This window comes from Halichoeres trimaculatus, unplaced genomic scaffold (genome assembly GCF_033239565.1).
Source record: "Halichoeres trimaculatus isolate MK-OKI-2021-1 unplaced genomic scaffold, fHalTri1.1 fHalTri1_scaffold_3, whole genome shotgun sequence".
NCBI classification, from domain to species: Eukaryota; Metazoa; Chordata; class Actinopteri; order Labriformes; family Labridae; genus Halichoeres; species Halichoeres trimaculatus.
The window spans coordinates 13,229,627-13,252,448 of record NW_027437181.1 but is presented as its reverse complement, the minus strand read 5'-3'; the positions used below and the strand labels follow the sequence as shown (position 1 = coordinate 13,252,448).

At 41.9% G+C, this 22,822-nt stretch overlaps 1 protein-coding gene across 16 annotated transcripts in view; it reads right to left on the bottom strand.

The window, feature by feature from the left end:
- Positions 1 to 72: 72 nt before the first annotated feature.
- baz2ba (bromodomain adjacent to zinc finger domain, 2Ba) overlaps positions 73 to 22,822 on the bottom strand; it is a 66,694-nt gene continuing 43,944 nt past the window's right edge. The window contains exons 9-38 of one of the 16 annotated variants that reach the window (XM_074665811.1): positions 19,793 to 20,543; positions 19,338 to 19,607; positions 18,062 to 18,122; positions 17,829 to 17,937; positions 16,943 to 17,044; positions 16,165 to 16,387; positions 15,661 to 15,753; positions 14,970 to 15,031; positions 14,615 to 14,680; positions 13,869 to 13,934; positions 13,589 to 13,633; positions 13,283 to 13,315; positions 11,306 to 11,371; positions 10,799 to 10,939; positions 10,088 to 10,342; positions 9,486 to 9,709; positions 9,030 to 9,104; positions 8,712 to 8,943; positions 8,565 to 8,627; positions 8,028 to 8,172; positions 6,951 to 7,771; positions 6,595 to 6,847; positions 6,213 to 6,368; positions 5,779 to 5,939; positions 4,977 to 5,353; positions 4,264 to 4,399; positions 4,020 to 4,166; positions 3,261 to 3,604; positions 2,094 to 2,237; positions 73 to 1,920 (exon numbers count right to left, since the gene is read on the bottom strand). In XM_074665811.1, coding sequence (XP_074521912.1) covers positions 1,764 to 1,920; positions 2,094 to 2,237; positions 3,261 to 3,604; positions 4,020 to 4,166; positions 4,264 to 4,399; positions 4,977 to 5,353; positions 5,779 to 5,939; positions 6,213 to 6,368; positions 6,595 to 6,847; positions 6,951 to 7,771; positions 8,028 to 8,172; positions 8,565 to 8,627; positions 8,712 to 8,943; positions 9,030 to 9,104; positions 9,486 to 9,709; positions 10,088 to 10,342; positions 10,799 to 10,939; positions 11,306 to 11,371; positions 13,283 to 13,315; positions 13,589 to 13,633; positions 13,869 to 13,934; positions 14,615 to 14,680; positions 14,970 to 15,031; positions 15,661 to 15,753; positions 16,165 to 16,387; positions 16,943 to 17,044; positions 17,829 to 17,937; positions 18,062 to 18,122; positions 19,338 to 19,607; positions 19,793 to 20,543 — 5,778 coding nt within the window. In that variant the 3' untranslated portion in view covers positions 73 to 1,763. The remainder of the gene's footprint in view (positions 1,921 to 2,093; positions 2,238 to 3,260; positions 3,605 to 4,019; positions 4,167 to 4,263; positions 4,400 to 4,976; positions 5,354 to 5,778; positions 5,940 to 6,212; positions 6,369 to 6,594; positions 6,848 to 6,950; positions 7,772 to 8,027; positions 8,173 to 8,564; positions 8,628 to 8,711; positions 8,944 to 9,029; positions 9,105 to 9,485; positions 9,710 to 10,087; positions 10,343 to 10,798; positions 10,940 to 11,305; positions 11,372 to 13,282; positions 13,316 to 13,588; positions 13,634 to 13,868; positions 13,935 to 14,614; positions 14,681 to 14,969; positions 15,032 to 15,660; positions 15,754 to 16,164; positions 16,388 to 16,942; positions 17,045 to 17,828; positions 17,938 to 18,061; positions 18,123 to 19,337; positions 19,608 to 19,792; positions 20,544 to 22,822) is intronic. The other 15 variants (XM_074665816.1, XM_074665812.1, XM_074665818.1 and 12 more) reach the window with 15 other exon arrangements.

The window sequence follows — 22,822 nt, the reverse complement described above, 5'->3', positions numbered from 1 at the left end:
ATGTACCAGTCACTACAAAATTGCATCATAAGGCTTTCATGCAACAAATGTCACATGTATGACCAGTGTATGGTGGGACACCTTAGCTGCTGGGACATTCACTTTGCTTACTGCTAAGTGAAATAAATAAATGTAGTCAATGTGTTCAGTTTTTGATTGTACAAGTTTAAGAATTGAGAATGGTGCATGGAGAAATTTAAAACCCAACCACCTTAGTCTCATTTAGTCAGGCATGTGGTATAGTGTTGCACTCAAACCTTGTGGTTAAATAACGTATCAAAACAACCTTCATATTTCAAATATCAAAATGATATCAAAAGCTGTCTCCCCTTGGCTTCCGTCTGCTAAACTGGAATAATTTGAGAGATAAATCAGATTCATGTGCACATCAGTAACATTTCAGGAAAAATGATAGAATCACATTGAAATAAAGTTTAAGACGTTTACGTTGAAAAACATCCTTTTAATAGGTCCGTGCCACACACTAGTGAAAAATAAAGCTCCTACAAAAGAATGATACTTTTTTATTCCACAATATCTTAAATAAAGTAACTTCAAGTACTCTTGACTTGGGTACAAAAAAATCTAGCTGCCTCCATCAGGCCACAACACACAGCAAGGTTCAACACAGTGGTTACAAATGGCCTTAGGTCCTCTGTATTGTGGCAGATTACGAGGAAATGCATCTTGGAAGCATAACCGAATGCTTGTTGTTCCTTTTTTTTTCTCCTCCTCCTTCTTCCTTTTCTTCTTCTATGGTGAGGAATGATTTCTGTGTCACTGTCCAACTTTGGAGGCCTTGTTGGATTGAAATCATATAAAAAAATAATATTGTCATAAGAATGAAAACTAAAACAATAACATCCCCTACATGCCCCTGTTGGAAGGGTAGGCACTACCAAGATTAAGGATACCACAGTGTTTGCAGAGGATATGTATATACTGTACAAACAATATTTATGATAATGTTTCCATCACGTTCACTAAAATAGAATGCTACAATCATTCTAAGGCATAAACAATATCTTAATATTCTTAAACAATTTTTACACATCGTTCCAAACAAGACATAATATTGACATTAATAAACAGTATATACACATGAATCACAATTGTCTGACTGTTCCTCTGCTGTTCCTGTAAATAAATGCAGTTTTACAGTTTGAACAAATGAATACAGTTCTCTGATGCCCCAAAGCACTGAACAGTGTAAACAGTTTTTTTTCTTGGCTTTGTTTGATATTTGGGAGAAAAATTATAACACAAAGACACATTCCTTTTTTATTCAAAGCAGTTCGGCTGATTCTTCCTTTTCATAGAAAATGAAGTGGACCTTGATTCATAAATAATTATTACAAAATTAAATACATTCACTATAATACGATTAAATAACAAAAGACTATTTACAGGTAGTGGAAAGTATTCTAGCGCAGACACATCAGTGATAGTTGAGGATTAATTCAGTGCAGTGTTCTGAGACAGGGAATGGTATTGCACTACAACACCCCAATTCTCTGGGACTCTTTGGGGCTTTTATCCCTGTTGTAATAAAATCCAGCGCACCTCATGTAACGACCTGTTTGTTTTTTCAAGGTGACTGCTTTCTGATGAAGCACATCATGGGTTCCTTATTTAAGATTTGTCCTCTTCTTCTTCCATTGCTCAAAGCCAAATTCTCCATCAGGAAATAAAAACAAAAGTACAACCTTCTGCTCAGATTGGAAACATCGAATGGGTTTAATGGAGAGAATCTGAACAGATATTTAGTTTGTTTGTTTCAGAAGCTCAGTCCAGCGCTTCTCAAAGAACTTCCTCATGTTATGACCAGCTCGACCAATGTCTGAATTGTCTTCATTGAATTTTTCACAGTTATCAAAGACCAAGTTGACATCAATGATGAAAGTCTCCAGGTTTTGATACCTGTAATAAGAAAACAACAAAACAGTCTTAAGATGATGAAGGGCATCGAACTGAAACATCACAATGAGAAATTTTTTCTCCACAAAAACCACTCTGACTTTATATTCTGTGCAAAAGGCCCTAAAGGATTTCAGCAGAAAAAAAAAGAAGGAAGAGAATTGACGGGAACTCACTGGCTGCTCACAAGCTTCTCACGTATGGTGGAGAAGTCCATCGGTTTCTTGATGACCTTCTTGTATCCAGGGACCGATTTCAGGTTGACGGGTGTGAGGAAAGGCCATGCATCCTGATGTCGTTCCAGCTCAGCAAGGAGTACCCTGTTTATCACACAAAAACACACAGACACAGACACAGACACAGACACACACACACACACACACACACACACACACACACACACACACACACACACACACACACACACACACACACACACACACACACACAGTTAGACCCAGAGCAAGAATAGTAACAACTGTAAAAGAAGTCTTGGATGTCACATTGAGAACCATTTTTTCTCTAGAAATTGTACTGTTCCCTCCCCCTGGAGCAGCAGGCTGAATGTGTAAAAAAAGAAAAGCATTTACTGAGAATGTTGTTATATTGACTCATAAAATGAAATACTGAATGCCTTAATTAAAAGAATGTTAGTTATCTCCAGTAATGCTGCATTATGTAACACAATAATACATTTGCCTAAGGGCCAGTGATGAAAGTCCATGAATTTACTTTTTTCGAAACTGTCAGTGTTGTAATTTCTAGGAAAGGATTCGGTCACAGTTAATGAAGCTTTCCCAATTCATAGAATTTCAAATGCGATGAAGAGATTTGTTGGACCGAAAAAAGGGCAAGTTCTTCAGCTCACTTATGCATACAAGGTGTCAGAGTGTTTCTATCCTGCCTGCTAAGGTTGCATGTACTACCAAGAAAGAAAATCACACCATCATTTATTACAATTGATGCAGCCAAGTAGGTCCTTAAGATTTCTACCTGAAATAAAAGAAAAAGCTGGTTTTGCTCCCACAGCTTGTTTCTGGTGACCTCTAGAGGTCAAAACAAAGTTGAAGTTTTTAGTTAACGTAAAATCTTGTTGTCCATGGTCTTTTATGGGCTTCTAAAAACCAACCAACACTAAGAACACAATTTTGGCACATAATTACTTAAGTGAAGGAAAAAAATCTTCAGAAAAGCCAAAACTGTAATCTGATCCACTAAAGAAGTCAAAGTCAACCACCAGTACTGCTCTATTTCTCAGCTTCTGTGCATCAGGGTCAAGAAGAATGTAATTTAAAATCCAGACTTCAATAGAAGGACAAGTTTGAGCAAGCAGAGACACATACCTGCATAATCCCAGGTCCCTGTTGTTGTCTCGAGCAGTCTTGGCCCGCTTCACGCACGCAGGGCTCTCCTGATTGGCTGCTGGCTGAGCAGGTGGGCTCTCCTCTGTTTTCCTCTTCCTGTTCACGTCCTTTGCTCCTTTCTTGGGCGTGCTGCTGGCGCTGGCTGGGTCGTCCTCTGACACCTCTCCATTACCTGTCTGCTTCCCATTCTTCTTTGCCTCTGCACCTTTCTTACCTCCGCCTCCTCCTGCTCCTCCCACTCCTCCTCCCCCTCCACCTCCATTTCCGCTGGATGCTACTTGTTTGCTTGGAGGTTTTTTGCTTTTGGGGGATGGTCCGCTTGCCTGCAAGGAGTGAACAATGTAAACTGGTGGATAAAATCAAACCTTAGTGTAGTGACTGACTCAGGAAGTATTTATCACACTACTCTTGAATTTCTTTCACCCCACATACATAATATTTTTCAAAAATCCTGGTAAAGCATCCGGGAGAGCATGAAACAAATCTGTTGTTTTATAGCATGATGGGGTCTCTTAAAGAGAGAAAGGCCATATTTATGCAGCAGACATTAAATGTTGAAAGGCAAGGTGATAAAATTTATGGGTAAGAGTATAAACTTTCCAGTTGTTTAGAAGACAATAAGCATCAGGTATTTTTCAGAGAGATGACATAGGTAAAGGTGTTTTCAATGGATTACATGCTCAGCTTCCTTTTACAAATGATCCACAGTGGAAACAGCATTTCTGTTGCCTCTCATACCTTGGATATGCAGGCTGGGCAGTACCAGTCTCCCTCAGGGATACTGGTGATCTTGGGTTTATGACAGTAAGTGTGGCAGCCTTTGTCACAGCCGTCACACAGCAGGAGGAGATCCTCGTTATCCCCCTTCCTGCACATCTGACAGTACTACAGAAAGCAAATTCATCCATGTAAGTAACAAAATATCTCTCTCTAAATCCTGTTTTGTTTAAATTTCACGGTACGGGAGTTTTCTGCTGCTCACCACTTTCATGATGGACCTCTCCCAAGCGATGGACTTCTGCAGCTGCTGGATACACATGGCCAACTGGGCAGCACTGCGCACTTCACTCAGAGCCTTCCTCCACACCTTCATCCCATGAGCCACCTCCTCTTCACCACTGAGGAAATACAGAAGAATGATGAGAAAATAAAACGCACACATGCATGAATGATTGGGCCCATTTTCAAATAGATAAAGCAGAAAACTGTATCAGTCGAACCAGCCGCCAACAAGACAGCAGACTATAGAGAGCTCCAGCTGTGCAGAGAAAGGAGTAAGGACTTTTGGGGGGTGTGGGGCACCGGGAAGAGGTACACACTGATTTTGTTATGTTGGGGGGCGATCATGCAGAGAGGGTGAAGGAGTAAACCTGTGTAAATGTATGCTGCATAGAAGGAGCCATGAGTATGCCAAAAACCAAAGTTACAGATGCACACCATGCACATGACGGCAGAGAAAACAAATAGTAAACAATGAAGCTGAGTGGAGTCACCCCCCCACCCTATCCAAAAACTGCACAAGACCAAAAAAAAAACAAACGGAAATGCAACAAGCCACAACAAAAGTCTGCTGTGAGAGCAGCAAAGTGGATCCCACCTCCCTTTCGAGTCATATGGGAAAAATGAAGCACACACAGAGAGAGGAAAGGCTCTTAGTGGGAGAGGGGGGGAGCTTTGGTTGGAGAAATGACCTACCCTTCCCTGTCAGCACTAGTGGATGGGGCGGGGGCAGGGACAGTGACCGTACCCACATTATCCAGCCTGATCTGAATGGTGGTACCTAAGGGACTCCTCAGGTACCTTCTCTCGATGTTGCGCTCCAGATCAGTCAGACGTGTCACTGCTATGTCCAACGGGTTGTCCGGGTGACGCATCACCCCGACCTTCTCCCCCCGTTCTTCCGAATGCTCCTTGGAGTCCTTGGAGTCCTTGGAGTCCTTGGAGTCCTTGGGGTCCTTGGGGTCCTTGTCTCCCCCACTTGCTGAGGATGGCGTTGATTTGGTGGGGGGCTTGTGCTCGAAGTACACCAGGTCTTCCCGCTCGGACTGCGGGTCTGGAAATGTCCAGCCCTGCTGGGGGGAAATCAGCTGTTTAGTATTCTGGTGCTGAGCCACGCCATAAGCTCTAGGTCCCTATGAAACAGCTTGTAAAGCGCTCTGTGGCTCTGCATACTTTTGTTTCTCCTTTTACAACAGGAGCGCAGAGAGGGGCTTCTGGCTGGTATTTCATGGAATATACAGGCTCTGTTTGTCAAGTGTGAAGCAGATAGAAGTTCTGGAGCAGCATTGCATTGGATGCAAATTTGTGAACACCCCAGAGTACAGGATGAGTCATCACTTTCACTCTTAGATTTCATTAAAAATATTCACAGAAAAACTTTTGGTTATTATTAGGACAGATGCTGGGATATAAGTCACGATTAGTGGAATTAAAATCAAGGACTCAATCTTTATTTTTTATTTAGAACTTTAAAAGCTTGTGGGTATTTATGTCTTACCTTGACCTGGAGACTGGCAGCAGTGACCTTCCTCTCCAGTTCCTCGACCTGTTGCAGCATGGCAATGTCCATCTCCATCGCCTGCTCCTCCACGCACCAACCTCGCACTGACTCCACACTGACCTGGCTCTCCTCCAGCTCACACAGCTCGATCATAGCCACTGGGTGGGTTGAAACACATAAACGTTAGCAATGACTGTACACCAACAAGGATAACAGTCATGTTTTACTGTCGCAACAATATTTGTTAGTTTTTGCTGTTTCAAAAATGATTTCCCCAGCAACAATACATCAAGGCTTTAAATAGCACCCTAAACTTCCCTGATGTCACTCCTGCATTCAAATATTCTGATATCTGGATGCTTTTACTCTCAATACTGAACCCAAGCTCTATAGAGACATTATTTCCCCAGCAGAAGTGTTGAGACACTTACCGTCTTTGTGTTTGGTGCAGACCTGGGGGATGATCTCAATATATTTCTGAATCTGCCTCTGGAGGCCCTTTTCTCTGATGCCTCGGCTGTGGAGAGCGTTCACCAGAGCCCTCAGCTCCTCGATGTCAGACACTCTCCACCACCCTGTCAGCAGCTCTGAGACAATGAGCACAAACAGGCATGTAAGCTAGGAAACAGTAAAAAAACATCACTGTAAAAACACAATTCATTCATCTGTGTTGGACCAAAATGAAACGGTGTAGAGCAGCGCAGAACATTCCCTAATCCCATTACACTGGATAATTCAGGCAGGCGAATTCTTTTCAAATGAAAAATAGATTGGTCTCTTTATTAACTCGAAAAGTTTGTTTTTGTCACTTACCCTCAGGAATCGGCCGAGCTGTTGGGTGGTCCAGGGATTTGGGCATCTCCAGGGCAGGAGAGGGCATAGATGAGGTTTTCTCAATGCGAGGTAAAGGTGATTCACTCTTACTGGAGACACTTGCTGCTGTGTTGCCCTCCAGAGAGTGCCCCGGCATAGGGCTGGGGCTGCTGCACAAAGGCAAGCTGGGACTTAACATGCCACTGGACCAGCTTCCAAAAGAAAGCCCGAGCAATGACCCACCTGACTTTACCTTGGGAGAGAAAATGAAAAACAAAGGATGAGGAAGATGGAACTAAATACTTCAATAAGAAAAATAACAGTAGAGTATGAAAGTATTTGGTTTTCTGCTTCACCTGCAGGGCTGACAGCGGGTAGTTGAGGAGGCCAGCCGGGTGGTGTGGACTGGCAGATGCTGAGGCGGCAGAAGGAGTGAGTGGCAGAGCAGGGGAGGGAGGAGGGGATCTGGGCCTTGCTGGGGTGGAGGACGCCTGGGGGGACACACGGGCTGCTCCTTGAGGAGTCGTGGTGAGGGAGGAGAGGTCACACGGGTTACGAGGGAGCAGACTGAACCAATGTCCGCTCCTCTCTGTCAGCACTCGAAGCAGTTGGTCATTTGCTTGGGATGAGAGGAGCAGAGATGGAGCAGGGGACGAGGTTGGAGGAGTGTTTCCTGGGCTTTCACATGGAGCCAGCAGGCCCGGGACAGAGAGTGAGGTTGAGGCTGGGGTGGGAACATTTGTCGAGTCATTAGAGATCACAGAGGAGGGTGTCGCTGCTATTGCCGGCTCACAGGTGTTGTGAGTGAGGGAGGATGATGTTATTGAGATGTTGGCAACAGAAGTACCCACAGGGCTGCCGTTTTGCCTAACATGGAGATTGTCCTTGTCCTCTACCTTCACAGTTTCTTTGCCGATGTCCTCGATGGCATCCCGGAATGTGCACAGCTTGGAAACACTGCCTGGCTGCTGGTAGAAGAGAGTTGGGGAGTTTTTCTTCTCGTGCTCCTTTTCCTCCTCCTCCTTCTGCTGCTCCAAGCCTTGTGTTCGAGTGCTCTGCCCATCCAGATTGGTGGATTTGTCCTTCTGCACCTCAATCTCCTGAGGTTCATCTTTAACCTTGACCTCCTCTGCAGCTGTCCTCCTCCTCTGTCGCTCCTCCTCCATTTCCTCTGGAGCTGCAGGAAATAAAATGGTTAATGTGGAGGAAACTCATCTGTTGTGCATGATATTTTCAGCACTGATTTGAGGAAGGCTCTGCAAAGCTATTATCATTTAGAGATGCAATTTTAAAAAAGTCTTAGAAAATAAACAGAACATCTTCAACATATTCTATATTTCCAAAGACAGTTTAACATAGAGGCCTAAAATAATATTTCCTGTCTTTAAGTCTGCGGGGTCATTTAACTGAAGTGTGTGCCAAGCTGCAAATACCTTCTCCACTCTCCATGGCTTCGATGAAGACCCCTCCACAGTGTGGGAGTACCCAGTACCGGCGGCGGTAGCGGTCTTGACCATACATCATGGAGCGCAGAGAATGAGAAATCTCAAACAGCTTTCTTCTTGTTTGATGATGTTGCTGCAATGGTGCAAAACATACACTGTGATTTTAATGCATCATTTTTATCTACAAACCTTCAGGAATACAAAGTGCAGTGATGCAACGCATGGTCCTTTTTGCAATCACTGTGATATATTAAGCATTACATGCTATGCTAATGAGGTAATTTATTAAGCTAATTAATGCCTTCATTAGCAAATAGCCCCTTGTCAGCACATAGGCTTATAAAATGTGCAAAACATATGACAAACACATTACGGTAAAACATTTAGAGGCTGGAGCAGCTTCATGAAAATACATTTTATCATTAAAATAGTTGATCACAAACTTAGCGGGAGGGTAAGAGGTGTTTGTCTAAGGTCAGTTTATGAAACTTAATATAAACTTGATCATTTTATAGAATAACATACCTTGGCTAATTTCTCTATCTGCTTCTCCAGCTCCTCCAGGCTGGTAGCATGGTCGACTTCATCCTGAAAAAACAAATCAACATATTTAATCGTTCAACAAGAATTTAAGAAGTGTTTTCAATCTCATCTGATCTGCACTTATTTTACCTCATCATATGTCTCCACTTTTTTGACCTTCTTTATTTCTTCCTCCTCATCCTCATCCTCCTCTTCAGCCTGGTCATCACTGTCATCATCATCGTCGTCATCATCGTCACTGTCTCCACCCAGTTTCCTCTTACGTTTGGTGGCTGAGGACGGAGTGCAAACAGACTGGTTCTCCTCCACTCCCATACTAGCCTCCCTCCTGCCAGTACGTTTGGCATAGATGGTCCTCAATCTGCATAAACATACACACAGCTTTATTTATCTTGATGGGGTTTAAAGAGAACAGAAACGTCATTCTTAGGCTCAAAGATGTCATACTTCTTCAGTTTCCCCTCCATGATGATCTTGTCCTTCCTCATGTTTGCCATCTGATCCAGGCTTTTGTCGATCTCACTGCAACAAGAAATTTAATCCATGTTTTTCAGACAGTGATGGGATATAATTAGTTAATGATTAAAGTTCAGGGGGCATCTGTATAAAGCTATTGTAAAAAGTCTGATATGCTGATACATAATGAAGAAGACTCTAGTAAAGACAAGTGAAGACTAAATAAGACTAGATAACTGCCCCCTGCTGCAGCTGCATTATGCAACTGCATCGATAACATGCAAGAATTGATTCATAGATAACTAGAATTTTAAGCACTGTCACCTTCCATTTGACTGTTAAGATTTTCAGATGTCTAATTCTGTGTGTTTTTTTTATTTCAGTAGTAGATGGAGTATTATAGCCTTTCTGAAGAGTGCAGATCAATAAAGTTACCGCCTCTCTTACCTGATGACACTTTTGCTACAGGCCAACTCGTTAGCCAGGAAGCCCAGGATGGAGGCCTTCTGAGCAGGTGTGTGGGCCTGGAAAGCCTTGGTCTTCAAACTGAGGGCCAGAGGGGCCAGCTCTGTGTTGGCACAATGGGCTCCCATGTACATTTGTAGCACCTCAGACACATTATCCCTGTTGATGCCAACATTGGTCAGGTGGTCCCCCAGCATAGTTTTTGTCTGATGCAGAGAGTAAAGAAAGAAAAGATGAAGAGAACACACATTTAAAAGTGAGAAAATCTCTTTTTCTTTCAGTGTATCAATATTATTTTTTTTAAGATTTCACAAGCCTACTTGGAGGAAAAAAGTTGATATTCTGGTATAAAGAAAACAATGAGTCATACGTATCTAGCTGATCCTACAACTGGTCAGTGAATTAACATACATAGCAATACCAAAAATGTGAAGCATACAGGTTTATGCCCTCCTAACCCTCAACTAAAATTACCAATTTAATTAATGCCACATTTCCTCCTCAGGTGAAGTCTAATGCAAATTCTACTAATTAAAATTATGCATAAATACATTGCATTATCCTTGAACTTTAAAAAAGCTCACCTTTTGTCCAGGTGGCAGACCAGGGTCACAGACTGCTAGTGATAGTAGCTTAACCAGAAGGTCTTGGACCTGGCCCATGCTGTCTCCTACATTAAGCAGCCCCTCCTGTAGCATGCCCAGGGTGGGCACATCTGAATTCAGGTCAAGCCCCAAAACTTTCCCAAAGCCTCGCAGGAACTGCATCAGCATCAGACAGTCTGACACTGCACGTCCTGGGAGGATGAGTCCTGGAATCCTGGAGAACTCAGGGAGAGGCTGGAAAAAAAGGAAAAGGAAAAGTGTATGAAAGTTAACTGCTTTTCTTGATGTTGTCTGAGTTACTGTGAGAGAATAGTGTTCAGTCTAATTTGGAATACAGAAAATTATGATTTAAGTGACTATAAAGCTCTCATTATATTTCACATCTGTTGCCTGTTATCAAGATGGTGTTTTCCAATTCATAGTAATGAACGTGTTTTCTACACCTTGCAGTACTCTCATAAAACCACAAAGGGGCGCACTTCTCTACATATAAAAATCTTCTCTACCATGTGGTCTTGAAAAGAGAAGTGACCCTCGAGAACTATCAAACAGTCTAATAATAATAATAATTCTCATTTTAAGGGCACAGTTATTGTTCAGCCAGCATTCTGCCCTGAATCCACCAGTAACATTCATAAATTGAGAGTTTTCCTTCACCGCACTGACCAGATGAACTATTATCTTAATTACCTTATGATCAGACAGACACATGTCTTCATTTGGCTTCTTCAGCTCCCTCGCTATCTCCAGCTCCAGCCTCCGTTGCTCCAGTTTACGCTCTTTGTTCAGGCGTTTCTCATCTCTTTTCTCCTGCCGCAAGCGCTCACGCTCCTGGAGAGTTCCAAAATTCAAGGGAGCATTAGGGAAGCAAAGTGTATCTGTGTGTGTGTGTGTATGTATATGTTTGTGTGTATGTGTGTGAGTGAGTGAGTGCATTTTTGTGTTTGTGTGAAAACAGAGAAGAAGGTTTACTTGACTTTGCTGAGCAGTATTAGAATTCAGCCTAATGCTGCTGTGCATTCAAAGAAAAGTGCTTGAGGGCCAGAATCTTTTGACTTGGTAAGTGTGTAGAAAAAAATAAATGGAAGGAAAGAGTGCACAAAAAGAAGAGAAAGCGGGAATCCATCCAGGGAATAATGACTTTTCATGAAGTGGACTGTGTGTATTTCCGCATTTATTCGTGTGCATATAGACTACCTCAGCCTTCTTGCGAGCCTCAACAGCCTTCATCAGCATTACATGTTGTCTCCTCCTCTCTCTTTCCTACATTGGTGGAAAAAAGCAGAGGGACATTAACAAGCACATGACGCACACATGCAGCACGCAAGGTCAACTAAATTTAGTATGTATTAATGTAGAATTGTGATGCATTAAATTCAATAGAGGCACCATACTTAAACAAACACACAAGGATGCTTCACATGTATACACTTTCACATGTATGGTTGAAGCATAAGTGGCGAGTACAGTAGTACGATGACAACCAAAAAGCAACACATAGATGCGATACAAAGTAGATGTGATGACAGGCTCAAAAAAGAGAAGCAGCTGGAATCGGTGACGGCGCCTCTAAACTAAAGCTGACACAACAAAAGCAACAAAATGCTGGTTGCCAGAAGTCTTCTGATATGCCACATTGTTCTACAATAAAATAATAAATTTTACTACTACACGAGTCAATTCTTATGTTTATTTGACACATCATTCTCATAATATTTGGTGAGGGGACAACAGATACAATCGGATGGTTAAGGATAACTACAAACAGAGCGGTTCCACTTCAGTGGCTCTGGCAGCTTAGGTATTAGCACAGTATGTGACTGCTGAGGGATGAGACATCTATGTTGTTCTTTGGTGCATGATACACAGTCTACTGCAAAAGGGCACAGGAATCACTGCTGACTGACTATCATTTCATTTGATCTCTTTAGGTTTCCCGCTCCACTGTATCAGCCTGTCATTCCCTCTGTGATCCAACAGAAGCACACAATTGCCACTATTAGGGCTTGCCAAGGACATTTCCAACGGAAAAAAAAATAGTCTGTTTGTGAGGATTGTTCTGTCAATGTGATAAACAAAACAGGCAGCATGCCAGGCTCTCCGCTACACTATTTCTTTGTCCTTATTGGTTTGGTTTATCTACAAATGGAAAACTTCAAAAGTAACACACTCAAAGGGACATAAAACCTGTGGCATTCAGCTTTTTCTACATTCCCAATTCACTGGGCATGTTGACGGGTATTGAGATAAAAAAAACTGAAATAAATCAAAACTAATGCAACTGCATGTGACAACCATTGATACCAGAACTAATTCATGTATCTTTCTCTCTGTCCCCATTCAATGGGAAAGAACAAGTGGTAGAGGGAAATATCAGCTCACTCCAAATGAGTCTGAAACAGATAGGCAGACTTGTAGATTCAGCTGCGACTGTGTATGAGTGAAAGGGGCTTCAAGCAAGACAGCCAGGCCAAAATAAAAAACTACAAAGAACCATATTTGTCCCCATGGTGGAATTGATAACATTTGTTTTATTCATTTTTTTACATTATATCCAAGCAAATGCTGTTTTCTAGACTTGTCAAACTGTGTGTATCTGGAAGTGTCTCCACCATGAAAACAAAAAGATTCTCAGTAGCTGTTTTCATTCTTTGTGCAGAGTGCAGGAACAGTGAATGACAGAGAGGCTGGGATGGGGCAGGTTAAAGTCCAGCACTCTGCGGACGGCAGAACAGATGCACGGACGAACGGACACAAGCGCAATGTCTGGGCCGAAAAAATCGTCAAGCACTCATGGGTAACACAGGCTACTCCAATACAACAGTTAGACAATGTATGTGATGGATGAAAACTCCTCGAGTGCACTTTGAGACAGTGAGTGTGGGTTGGCTAGCAGTCTTTGCAATGCATTCTGAGTAGAAGAGGGGGGAGGGATTGGGGGGAGGGGGGACAGAAGCTGCCTGGCCACCGTGACAGGGTCAGTTGTCCCTCAGGACGAGCAGATGGAGGCAGCATACTGACTCTTTTTTTTTTCTCTTTTGTTGGTTTTGCTGGAAAGCCATGCAGAAGAATGTAGTATGACAGCAGCCAGTGCTACACTTAATGCATTGCTATGACAACCATAACACAACCAGTTACACGATGCAGGTGTTAGATGTACAAAAATAAACATACCCATACCATATCTAGTCTATGCCTCTCCAACTCCTGGCAGAAAGAGTTGGCAAAATATTATGGAACAGAAGTGATATATCCAATACCAATAAGCATGGCGTTTAATCAAGAGAAACACTGGAGACTATCAGTAAAAAGATGGTGGCTAATTAACCACATTCATTCACACTCACTCACACATGCCTGTACTCAAACGCATGAAGATGCAGAGATACACTTCCTTTTCTCATTCACACACTTTCAAATTTATGTTTAAATATTGAGGTAAAAATGGCTTTTAAGCAACAAGTAGAAGTGAATCCTTACCTGATGTTTGAGTATCTCTGCCTGCTGTCTCCTTATCTCTTTCTCCTGAAAGGAAAAAAACAGAAGATGAGGAGGAAAATCAATATGCTTCCATTGTGCCGATATCATATAAAAATCACAACAGAAAGGTGGAATTCAGCTCCTTTGAAAACGACTAATTTGATATAATCTTATTTATGTGATATTTGATCAAAAAAGAAACCTTATATATAGGTAAGGCTACACTAACTGTAGTTTCAACATATCTTTCAGGGGTTTTATTTAAAAATAATAAACATACCTTCAACCGTTTTTCAGCCTCCAGTATTTTGGCATGGGCTGCGTCTTGCTTCTTTTTGCGTTTGGCCTATGAATAAAGATGAAGGTCAAGAATCACTGAGACAGACACACATCAATCAGTCTTGGATGAGGGCTTTGCTGCACTTTAACTGATTGTTTGCAGTTTTCTGGTTTGAGCAAAGATTTTATGCTTCTGAATGCCAGTGAAATTTGTAAAACACAGGGAATGAATAATGTATCTCTTTAACACCTAATTGTGAATATGTTGAAGCCTCCCGTTAAGAGTGGCTTGTCAACCGTGTCAACTCAAAATTGATTTAGTCCTGCTAAAACACTTTGAAGCTCCTGCAGCATAATTGTGTGCGCCTGAATATGTGTGTCTGTGTGTGTGTGTTCATGCATCTTTGCATGTGTGTTTGTGTGTGCAGACAACAGCACCTCTTTTTTTCCTCGACCCACTTATGCTAAACTGTTACTGTTGTCTGATGAAAAAAAAGACTTTTCTGTCCAATTTAAATAAGGTCTGAAGAGGCAGCAACAGCCATTTTAATATTCAACAGCCGTCAACCAAGACCAATTTAGCATTAGTTCCATGTGGAATTATGCCTAAGAAGACGCAACTCCCTCCAATGCATGCTGCTGTTCAGTAATGAGCTTTAGGAAGATTAAAACACTATAGACTGAGGGGCTGAAGCTATCCAGGAATGTTCTACTTAATCAGAGGTGCTGTTGGATCAGATTCTGTACCTCCAAAATTTGCTGCGCCCTGAGTTCCTTCTCCATCCGAATCTGCTGAATGCGCTTGATCTTTTCCTGTTAAAAAAAAAATAGCAAAACATAATCTCTTAATATTTGAGACAGTGGAAAACATCCTTCGATAAAATCACTTTCCGAGCACTCTATTCCACTTGGGGTGGGCGAAGAGACACAGCAATAAGTTGAGTGCTACACATAATGATGGTAATTGAAAAAGCAAACTTTAAAGCATCTCAAAATAACTATTCAGCATTTTCTGAAGTGACTTTGTGTGTGTTTAAGGACACTTAGATAAGGAGAAAGGGAGGGGATGAGATTTGTAGGCACACATGTAAGTCAGACCCACCTGCTGCTTGAGAATCTTGATTTGCTCTTTCTGTTTCCTTCTCTCCTCTGCTGCCATGATAGCTACAGGAGACAAATCAGATTCATGTCAGAATAACCTCCAAATCTGGCAAAATACTAACAATCTTATACTTCTTTGTTACGGAGGTCAACTGAGATCAAGTTTTTTTTTCTACACATAGGAGGTATGGCGTGAGAACAAGATAACGTCACACAAAAACAAAACATAACACAAACAGTCTTTAGCAGCACGGGGAGGCATTTTGATAATAGACGTACAAAGGTCCCTCTGAGGTATGAGAGACTAACTTAAGGTCAAATGCCCTGAGTTGAAACTGAACACGTAGAATCAAGACAAGCAGGGATTATGATCAGGATATTTTGCTATGATTTCATGTATTGGAAAATAAAAGCATAATGTCTGGAACCAGCAGCATGCTTCTAATAAAGATTAGAGCAGGAAGAAGATTAAAGCCTAAAGTGATGGAAACAAATATGAGCCTACATACAAACAAAGGCTGTAAAAGAAGCATGAGTTTCCACAGAGGCTGCTGGCCCTGCTGGTTTTTATACCATCAAGGTGGTTTGAAGTGACTGTCAGAGCAACTGAAAAAAAACCACTAACATCCTCACAGCGCTGTGCTTTTGTTAACAACACACACACAAACACACATAGGAAAAATTGAGTTTACCTTGCTGTTTCCGAGCTTCTTTGGCTGCACGCGCCAGTGCCTGCTTTTCCAGTTTTCTCATCAGTTTCATCTGGGCAGCCTGTCGAGCTATCTCTGCAGGATGAGAGGTATTGTCGGTGAGGAATTTCAAAAAGTACCTAAACACTGACCTCGCACACCTGAGGAGAATCTTTGTGTTTTGTGAAATTCAAATGAAAAATCACAGATGCAAAGTGAAAAACACTGAGGCTTCTAAATGTGTGTTTACAATAATTTTCCTGTGGCACAAATAAACACAAGGGTGGTGTTTTTTTTTTTGCAGTTTAGTTTTTGCTGTGACGTGATAACTGCTAATTCATAACAACAAAGTATCAGAGTTACTTCAGGAAAAGATGATGGATCTAACAAACCAGCATTGTGAAAAAACCCTCCTTGCTTGGCCTCTGCTGCCTGCATAACAGCCGGTTGATTAATGGCACAAACACTTCTGACAAACATATTTCAGGGCTCATTTCCCCTGCTCACCTTGAGCCTCTAGTTTACGCAGAAGTTTGACCTCACTGGGACTGGGGCCCTCAGGTACCAGTGGATCGCCCACATTGGGGGGCCGCCCCTTCCTTCGTCGGTTACCTTTGGCACTATCGCCTGCTAACTGACGGTCTGAATTAGGGGGACGACCCCTTCGGCCTTCCATGGCCAAAATACGAGGAATGACCTCCTCCTCCTTCAACAGGCTCCACTGTAACCCCTAAGGAGAGGGAAAAGAGAGAAACAGACAGATTGGGAGATTGGGAGGGGAGTGAGAGATGAAACAGTGATGTACATGTTGGAATGAATCATTTCATAAACTCAAAGAACAATTGGCTAGCTAGACTAATCTGTGTGTATTTAATAGGCTATAGATGTTGTTTTCATAATAAACCAATTTTGTGTTTTTCTATATGTATATAAAGAGGCTACAATGCATTGTATAAAACAACTCTTCAGCAATTAATCAGCTAGTTTTTTTCTCTGGCCCTCACACTTAAAGTATTTATGCTTAGATATGTCCTGTATTCTACTCAGTTTATGTAGGTATAACAGTCACATTGCATGGCATATAACACTGGTCACCTGTGGAAGTAATGTCTGATTATTGCATTTATCCATGCACAATGAAAGGTCTATGAACTAGGACTACTGAGGGTTTTGGTTGATTCCTATCCATGCCCTGACAGTGACTGCTGCATGAAGCCTTGCCTGCTGCTAGATGAAAAGATGAACAGGGATCAGGGAAAGAGAGAGAGAGATGAAAGGCAGTCACCTGGGGTCCTTCTCTGGCTTCATAGAAGTCACCAACCCTTATCTTTGCACTGAAGCTAAAATTATCACGCGTGATGCCACTTATTCCATTTCTGGATAGATACTACAGAAGAGAAAATAATAATGGCGTTGGTTTAGGCAGAAAAAAATTGCGAAATTAGCGACATTGAAAAGCAACTGGGAGGCTCTAGATTGGAGGGAGTTAGGTTACAGTGTGCTTCTGTGCAGTGCTACTAATCATTATAAAAGCCAGGGGACAAAAAAAAAGAGCAAAAGCTCTCAGGAGAGAAAAACGGTTCTGACCTTGGGTTGCACAATTCAGTCCCTTTCTTATTTATCTGTGGCCATGCTAGGCTTTTTACTGCCTGCTGAATGTCTAGCAGTGAGTGAATGAGTACACATTTTTCTCTTTGCACTACAACACTCAAAGGCAGCTCTAACGATTAGCGGAGCTGATTTTTTGACAAAGCAAACAAGCAAGATTACAGCCTATGCTATAATGTACAAAGGGGTGAGAGCTGTGCATCCCAAAACTTACCATTAATCATTTAAAGGGGGAGGAAGGGTGAAAAAGTGACACAAGTGGATCTAATAATATCATCTCTCACTATTAGGGTCAAAGGAAGGTGGGGGAGGGGTTTGGGTTGAGTGCAGCAGGAGCGACAACGTAGATTACATTCTTGATACACAAGCTTTGTTTGAGTAATGTGGATGAGCAGTGCTGCAACAACTAGCAAAAAAATCAACTGATGATAAATTATCAGTTTTGCCCATAAATATCCCAAAGTAATTGTTGTTAAAAGCTAAGCTGCTCATCTGTATGCCTCTAAACATTTGCTTGTGTATCTTAATGAAGACTACTGTGCAGCACTGTGAGGCTGAGGTACCTTCATCACATCTGGGTACTGCCGTAGTTTCTTGCCACAGGGGGCATAGTAAGCCACCTCACCCTGAGGCCGCCCCGCAACTGATTTGATTCTTGTTTCCCTCCGCCACCTGCAAAAAAACAAAAGAAAGAAATCACCCAGTTGTTAAAACAAAACAAAGCAAAATAAAACCTTGTGGATCTCAAGTGAATCTCTTTGTAAGAGCTTATTTTCTCCCAGGCTCTTGTACATACCCCAACTCTAGAGGTGTCATCAACTCCTTCTCATCCATCACCCTCTTCCTCTTCCCTAAGCCTGTGAAGAGACAGAGTTCAACCATCAATCTGACAGCACAACTTGTGTAACAGAGAACCACACACAAATAAAACCAGCCTTCAAATCTACTGAACTGGACTAAAAAAGGAGAGGCCGACAGGTGTTAAGATTTTGACACTAACAATTTTAAGGGTAAAAACTGCACGGACACTGATATAAAACATGGTTAGAGGAATTTTTCACCTACATAAAAATGGATGCTATGTGTAGTCCACTGTACATTCAACCTTGATGCTCTGTTACATAAGCTACAGATGGTACTCAGGGTCTTTGAAACAAAGGAGTGCAAATGTGCTCTGCTTGCATCTTCCTAAAGAAATGTTAACATATTGCCACATATAGAAATATGCATTGGCTCATAGCACCAAAAACGTGATAAGCTGATAGCAGGCATGCTATAACAACAACCAAGTATCAACAAGTACTTGGACTCAGGCCATTTAAAATGATGAGTCTTCCAAAAGGAAGTAACCACAGGTTAAACTTGCTGATAATTCTTTGGGCATTCATAGATTAATAAAAAAAATGGATTCACCATGTTTGATAAATTAGCAGATGAATTCATTTATTTTCAAGTTGTTGTCTGGCAAACAGTTTCCATAAAAAAAAAAGCTTAAAAGAAACCAAGATTTCTAACAGCAGGGCAAAAGACTGGAATGTCTGCTTGGTACATTCCTGGCAAGCAACACATATGTCCTATTTTCTCTGATCTGGGTAATCTCTTCGCATTGAAAGAAGGCGGAAATTAACCTTGTTGCTGTGCCAAACAAGTTGTCAGGGTTCTTAGGCATGTACCTACAGGACCTCAGAGCTCCGGTTTGGCCACAACAAGAAACCGCCTCCTTCCTGACTCCCTGAAAGTATCATTCCCTCTTAACAGTCATCTGAGGATGATGGCTTCTTCTGGTAAACAAAAGCCAGTTCTCTGACACAATACCAAGGCTGTGTACTATTACTGTTTTATTATGCTGTATCTTTTCCACTGTGATGACTTAAACATTTTGCTGTAAATGATATGATCACATTTTAACTATCAAGCGCATTTCTTCATTTAGCTTTAATCTTGTGATCAGAATCTACATATCTTATGCCTGTCTTACCTGTTACACATCCCAATCAAACTTTTAACTGCTTTGCTTTTTTTTTAAACTTTTTAGAAAGCTAGTTTTCAATAAAATTTTGTAAGCACATCACCTAATGGAGAGGCCAGGCTGTAAGAAGATGAGCCTGGAGAGCTGTGATAGGCCAAGGCACTGGAGCTGGTGACAATGGTTGGAGTCTTGATGACCTGTAGGTTGAGGGGGGAGCAGCTGGTGGCGGTGTGATTGGTTGAGGTGTTCAGTAGTTCTGGGGCTTTGGTTGGCCTGCGGGGAGTCATCTCTTTTTTAGATGATCCAGATGGCAGCAGCTTTAACTCCTTCACTTTTTTCCCAGAGATGTCGCTGTCGGAGTTGCTGTCAGACTCTGAAATAAGAGACAAGGACACACTTTAGTAAGAGAAGATAGATGTGAAAGACATGGAACAGAAGTGGAAAGTAACTCATGGTGACTCGTCAAAACATTGGTTTCTTTCTGCCTTGGTTTTGATGTACCTTGGTCAGCTTTGTATCAAATTATAAAAGTTACATTTGCAAACAGGAAATGCCAACCTGACAAGCTATCATCTGAGTCTTCTTCATCTTCCTCTTCCTCAAGATCGTCATCCTCATCGTCGTCATCGTCTCCAGAGTCTTCAGATTCCTTGTTAGCCGGGAGACCGGCTGTGGGGTTACAAGTCCCAGGTATCCCCACTCCAGGAATTCCAACTCCAGGGATGCCAACTCCAGGAATCCCAATCCCAGACTCTCCTCCACGAAACAAATCTACCAGCGACTGAACCAGGTGGTTCTGAGAGAAGCCCTTCCAGGCAGCTAAAGGGTCTGCTTGTCCCTGTCCCTGCCCCTGTCCTAGCCCTGGTGTCTGTCCTTTACCCTTAGGGGTCTTGCTCTTTCTGGATCCATGGCCTGTTGCATGGGGTGAGGTAGTGGAGGGCTGTGGCGGAGCCCCAGCGTGGGCAGTTGTTTGGGTTCTGCTCGCCCCTGTGCTCAGATTGACAGGCATCGACCCAGCATCGGAGCTGCACTGAGTGGACTTGCCTTTAGAGGTCGAGTCTTTGCGAGGTTTGGTGATGAGGGCCAGAGGTGCGTCCTGAGTGGTGCTTTGGATGACTCCATTGGGGTGGTGGGGTTCAGGGAGCCCCAGCAGGGCACTCGAGAGGAAGAGGTTGGAGTGATTGTTCTGGGGAGGAGGAGCGGGATGCAGTGGGGATGAAGACAGAGACGTCCTCTTAGGAGACTTGTTTGGCCCCTGCTGCTGCTTCTTTAGCTCAGCTGGGAACGTCTGCCCTTGGGACATGAGAGTCTGGGAATAGAGGAGAGAAGGAGAGGACAAGGAGAGGCACGGAGTCAGGGGGAGGGTGAGTGAGAGGGAGAGGGACAAAGAAAGGTTTGGAAAAAATGAGAAAAGAAATGGGACAAAGTGGAGTTGCTCTAGCTGTCAGTTCCCATCACTGCTGATTGTTTGAGCAGGTGACAAAACTACAATGGTGAACACTGGTACAGTTAACTGTGTCGAAGCCTCTTTCTGAGAAACAAAAAGAACATAAATACAATAACCAAAAGGCATTGTGTTCGGCCAAGTTCACTAAAAGACACCGAGTGTCTCTCTAAAATTGTAATTACTCTTCTGCACATTTGAAAAGCTCCATCATCATTATCACCCTGCAGCTGGCCATGTTTGCCTTTTTTACACTGATGACAAGTTTGGCTCAATCTGTGTTTAAGCAAAGGCAGGTTAGACTTCAGCGTTGCACTTTCAACTAGATGTGATATGAAGTGAAACAAATCAATTTCACAGACCATGAAATACAGTAACAGTGCTGAAACCACAGGGGGAATTTTGCTCGTTGTAAACTTCTCTATACTGGTAAAACAGGAAAGGGGAAATGATTTTCACAGAATAAGCTGATCTCAAAAGATTTAGCTTATTGATTATTGCGCCGTCGTTCATATTTCATCTGAGGAAAGGGAATTTTGGTGGTGAGAGCACAGAAAAATGGCAATTTTTATTCCATTTCATCTGAGAAATATAAATAATACAGCAGCATGCGTCCGGATGCAAAGCATGCATTAAAATGGCAATGAAACCAAAAGCATTTTCCATTAACAGACGGATAAATGCATCAGCTGAACCCCTGTGATCACTGAAAGAGAGCCAAAACCTTTGAATACTAAAGACACAAAACAGGAGACATTGAACTTAATAAGCTATTAATAAAAGAAGGTTTGGACCAATTGCAGCACATTTGACACATAAGGGGCTTCAAGGTTAAACTACAGCTTAGACCGTGTGATGTGCTCTTGAGCTCATGGGAGACAAGTGTTAAAAATAGCAACCATGAAATAAACCAGATCATTGAACAATCTAGAAAAACTCTGGTCATATGTTAGTCATGGATTCAATGACTGAGGAATTAAGCACTTAATACAAACCAGATGATTAAGAGTGACAAATGTTGCAGCTTGGATGTTTTTGACATCTCCAGAGTTTCGTTACAGTTTAACACTTCTAATTTTTTTGCATTGTCGTATTTAAATCATTATGTTTTGTCCAAACAAATTAAAATTGTTATAAAGATTTTTTAAAATGCCTGTATGTTGGATGGAGTGCATACCCTATTTATGACTAATTTAATGCAACAGCATCAAGGGGGAGATAACTTCCACAGATATATCTCTACATGTGCATATGCTCCATTTCAATGGGCAGTATGCACAGAAATTTTCAGTATTGTTTTCTTATCTTTTGCAAATTTGTGCCATCTGCCAATCAAGACAGTGCATATTACTCTGCTAACAACATCATGGCAGATGGTATGTTGTTGAACAAACAACAATACCTTTCAGTGAAGAAAATATACAATTTTTCCCCCATACTAGCATAAATATTCAAAAGGGCTATGAAAATATGTATATTTTCAATAAGCCCTATTTCCATAAATGAATTCTTGGCCTTATTGGTAAAAAGTAACTTTAATTTGACAAGATACTAAGTAAATATTCATTAGGTTATCTAGTAATTTGTGATCTTTTGCATTTCAAAATGACCCATATTACCGCTAAACCAACTGTTTTGTTCAAATACATCCCTAAACTTTCAGCCATGAATGATTCCCTCTTTTTGAACTGCTTTCTTTTTCCGGGTTTACACAGGAACTCATGACTGTCACACAAACTGCAAGAATAGAAACATCCCTTGATAATAACTATTAACATAACTAAATGTCTTAGATGTCTTGTTGTTTTTTTGTGTCCAATCCCATTGCCCTCCCAGTTCGTTCAAACAAGCCTCCTTAATGAACTACACAAAACAAAGCATCTCTCTGATGTCCAACTACAGAGTGCGAAGAGTTTGCTTACAGCCATGTTATCATTTTAAAGAGGCTCTGTGGAAAATGTTTTTCTATGATACAACATCCAAGCCTCTTGTGAATGAGGAACTGCAGCAGTCAATGCTCTGGTTTCATTTTAAATTAAGTGTGCAGATTCACTCTAACAGCTCTGTAGCTGCCTGTGTGAATCTGCTGGTGAATAAATGTGCTAAATGGCCAATGGATTAAAAAGAAGGTCTGGCTATGGTGC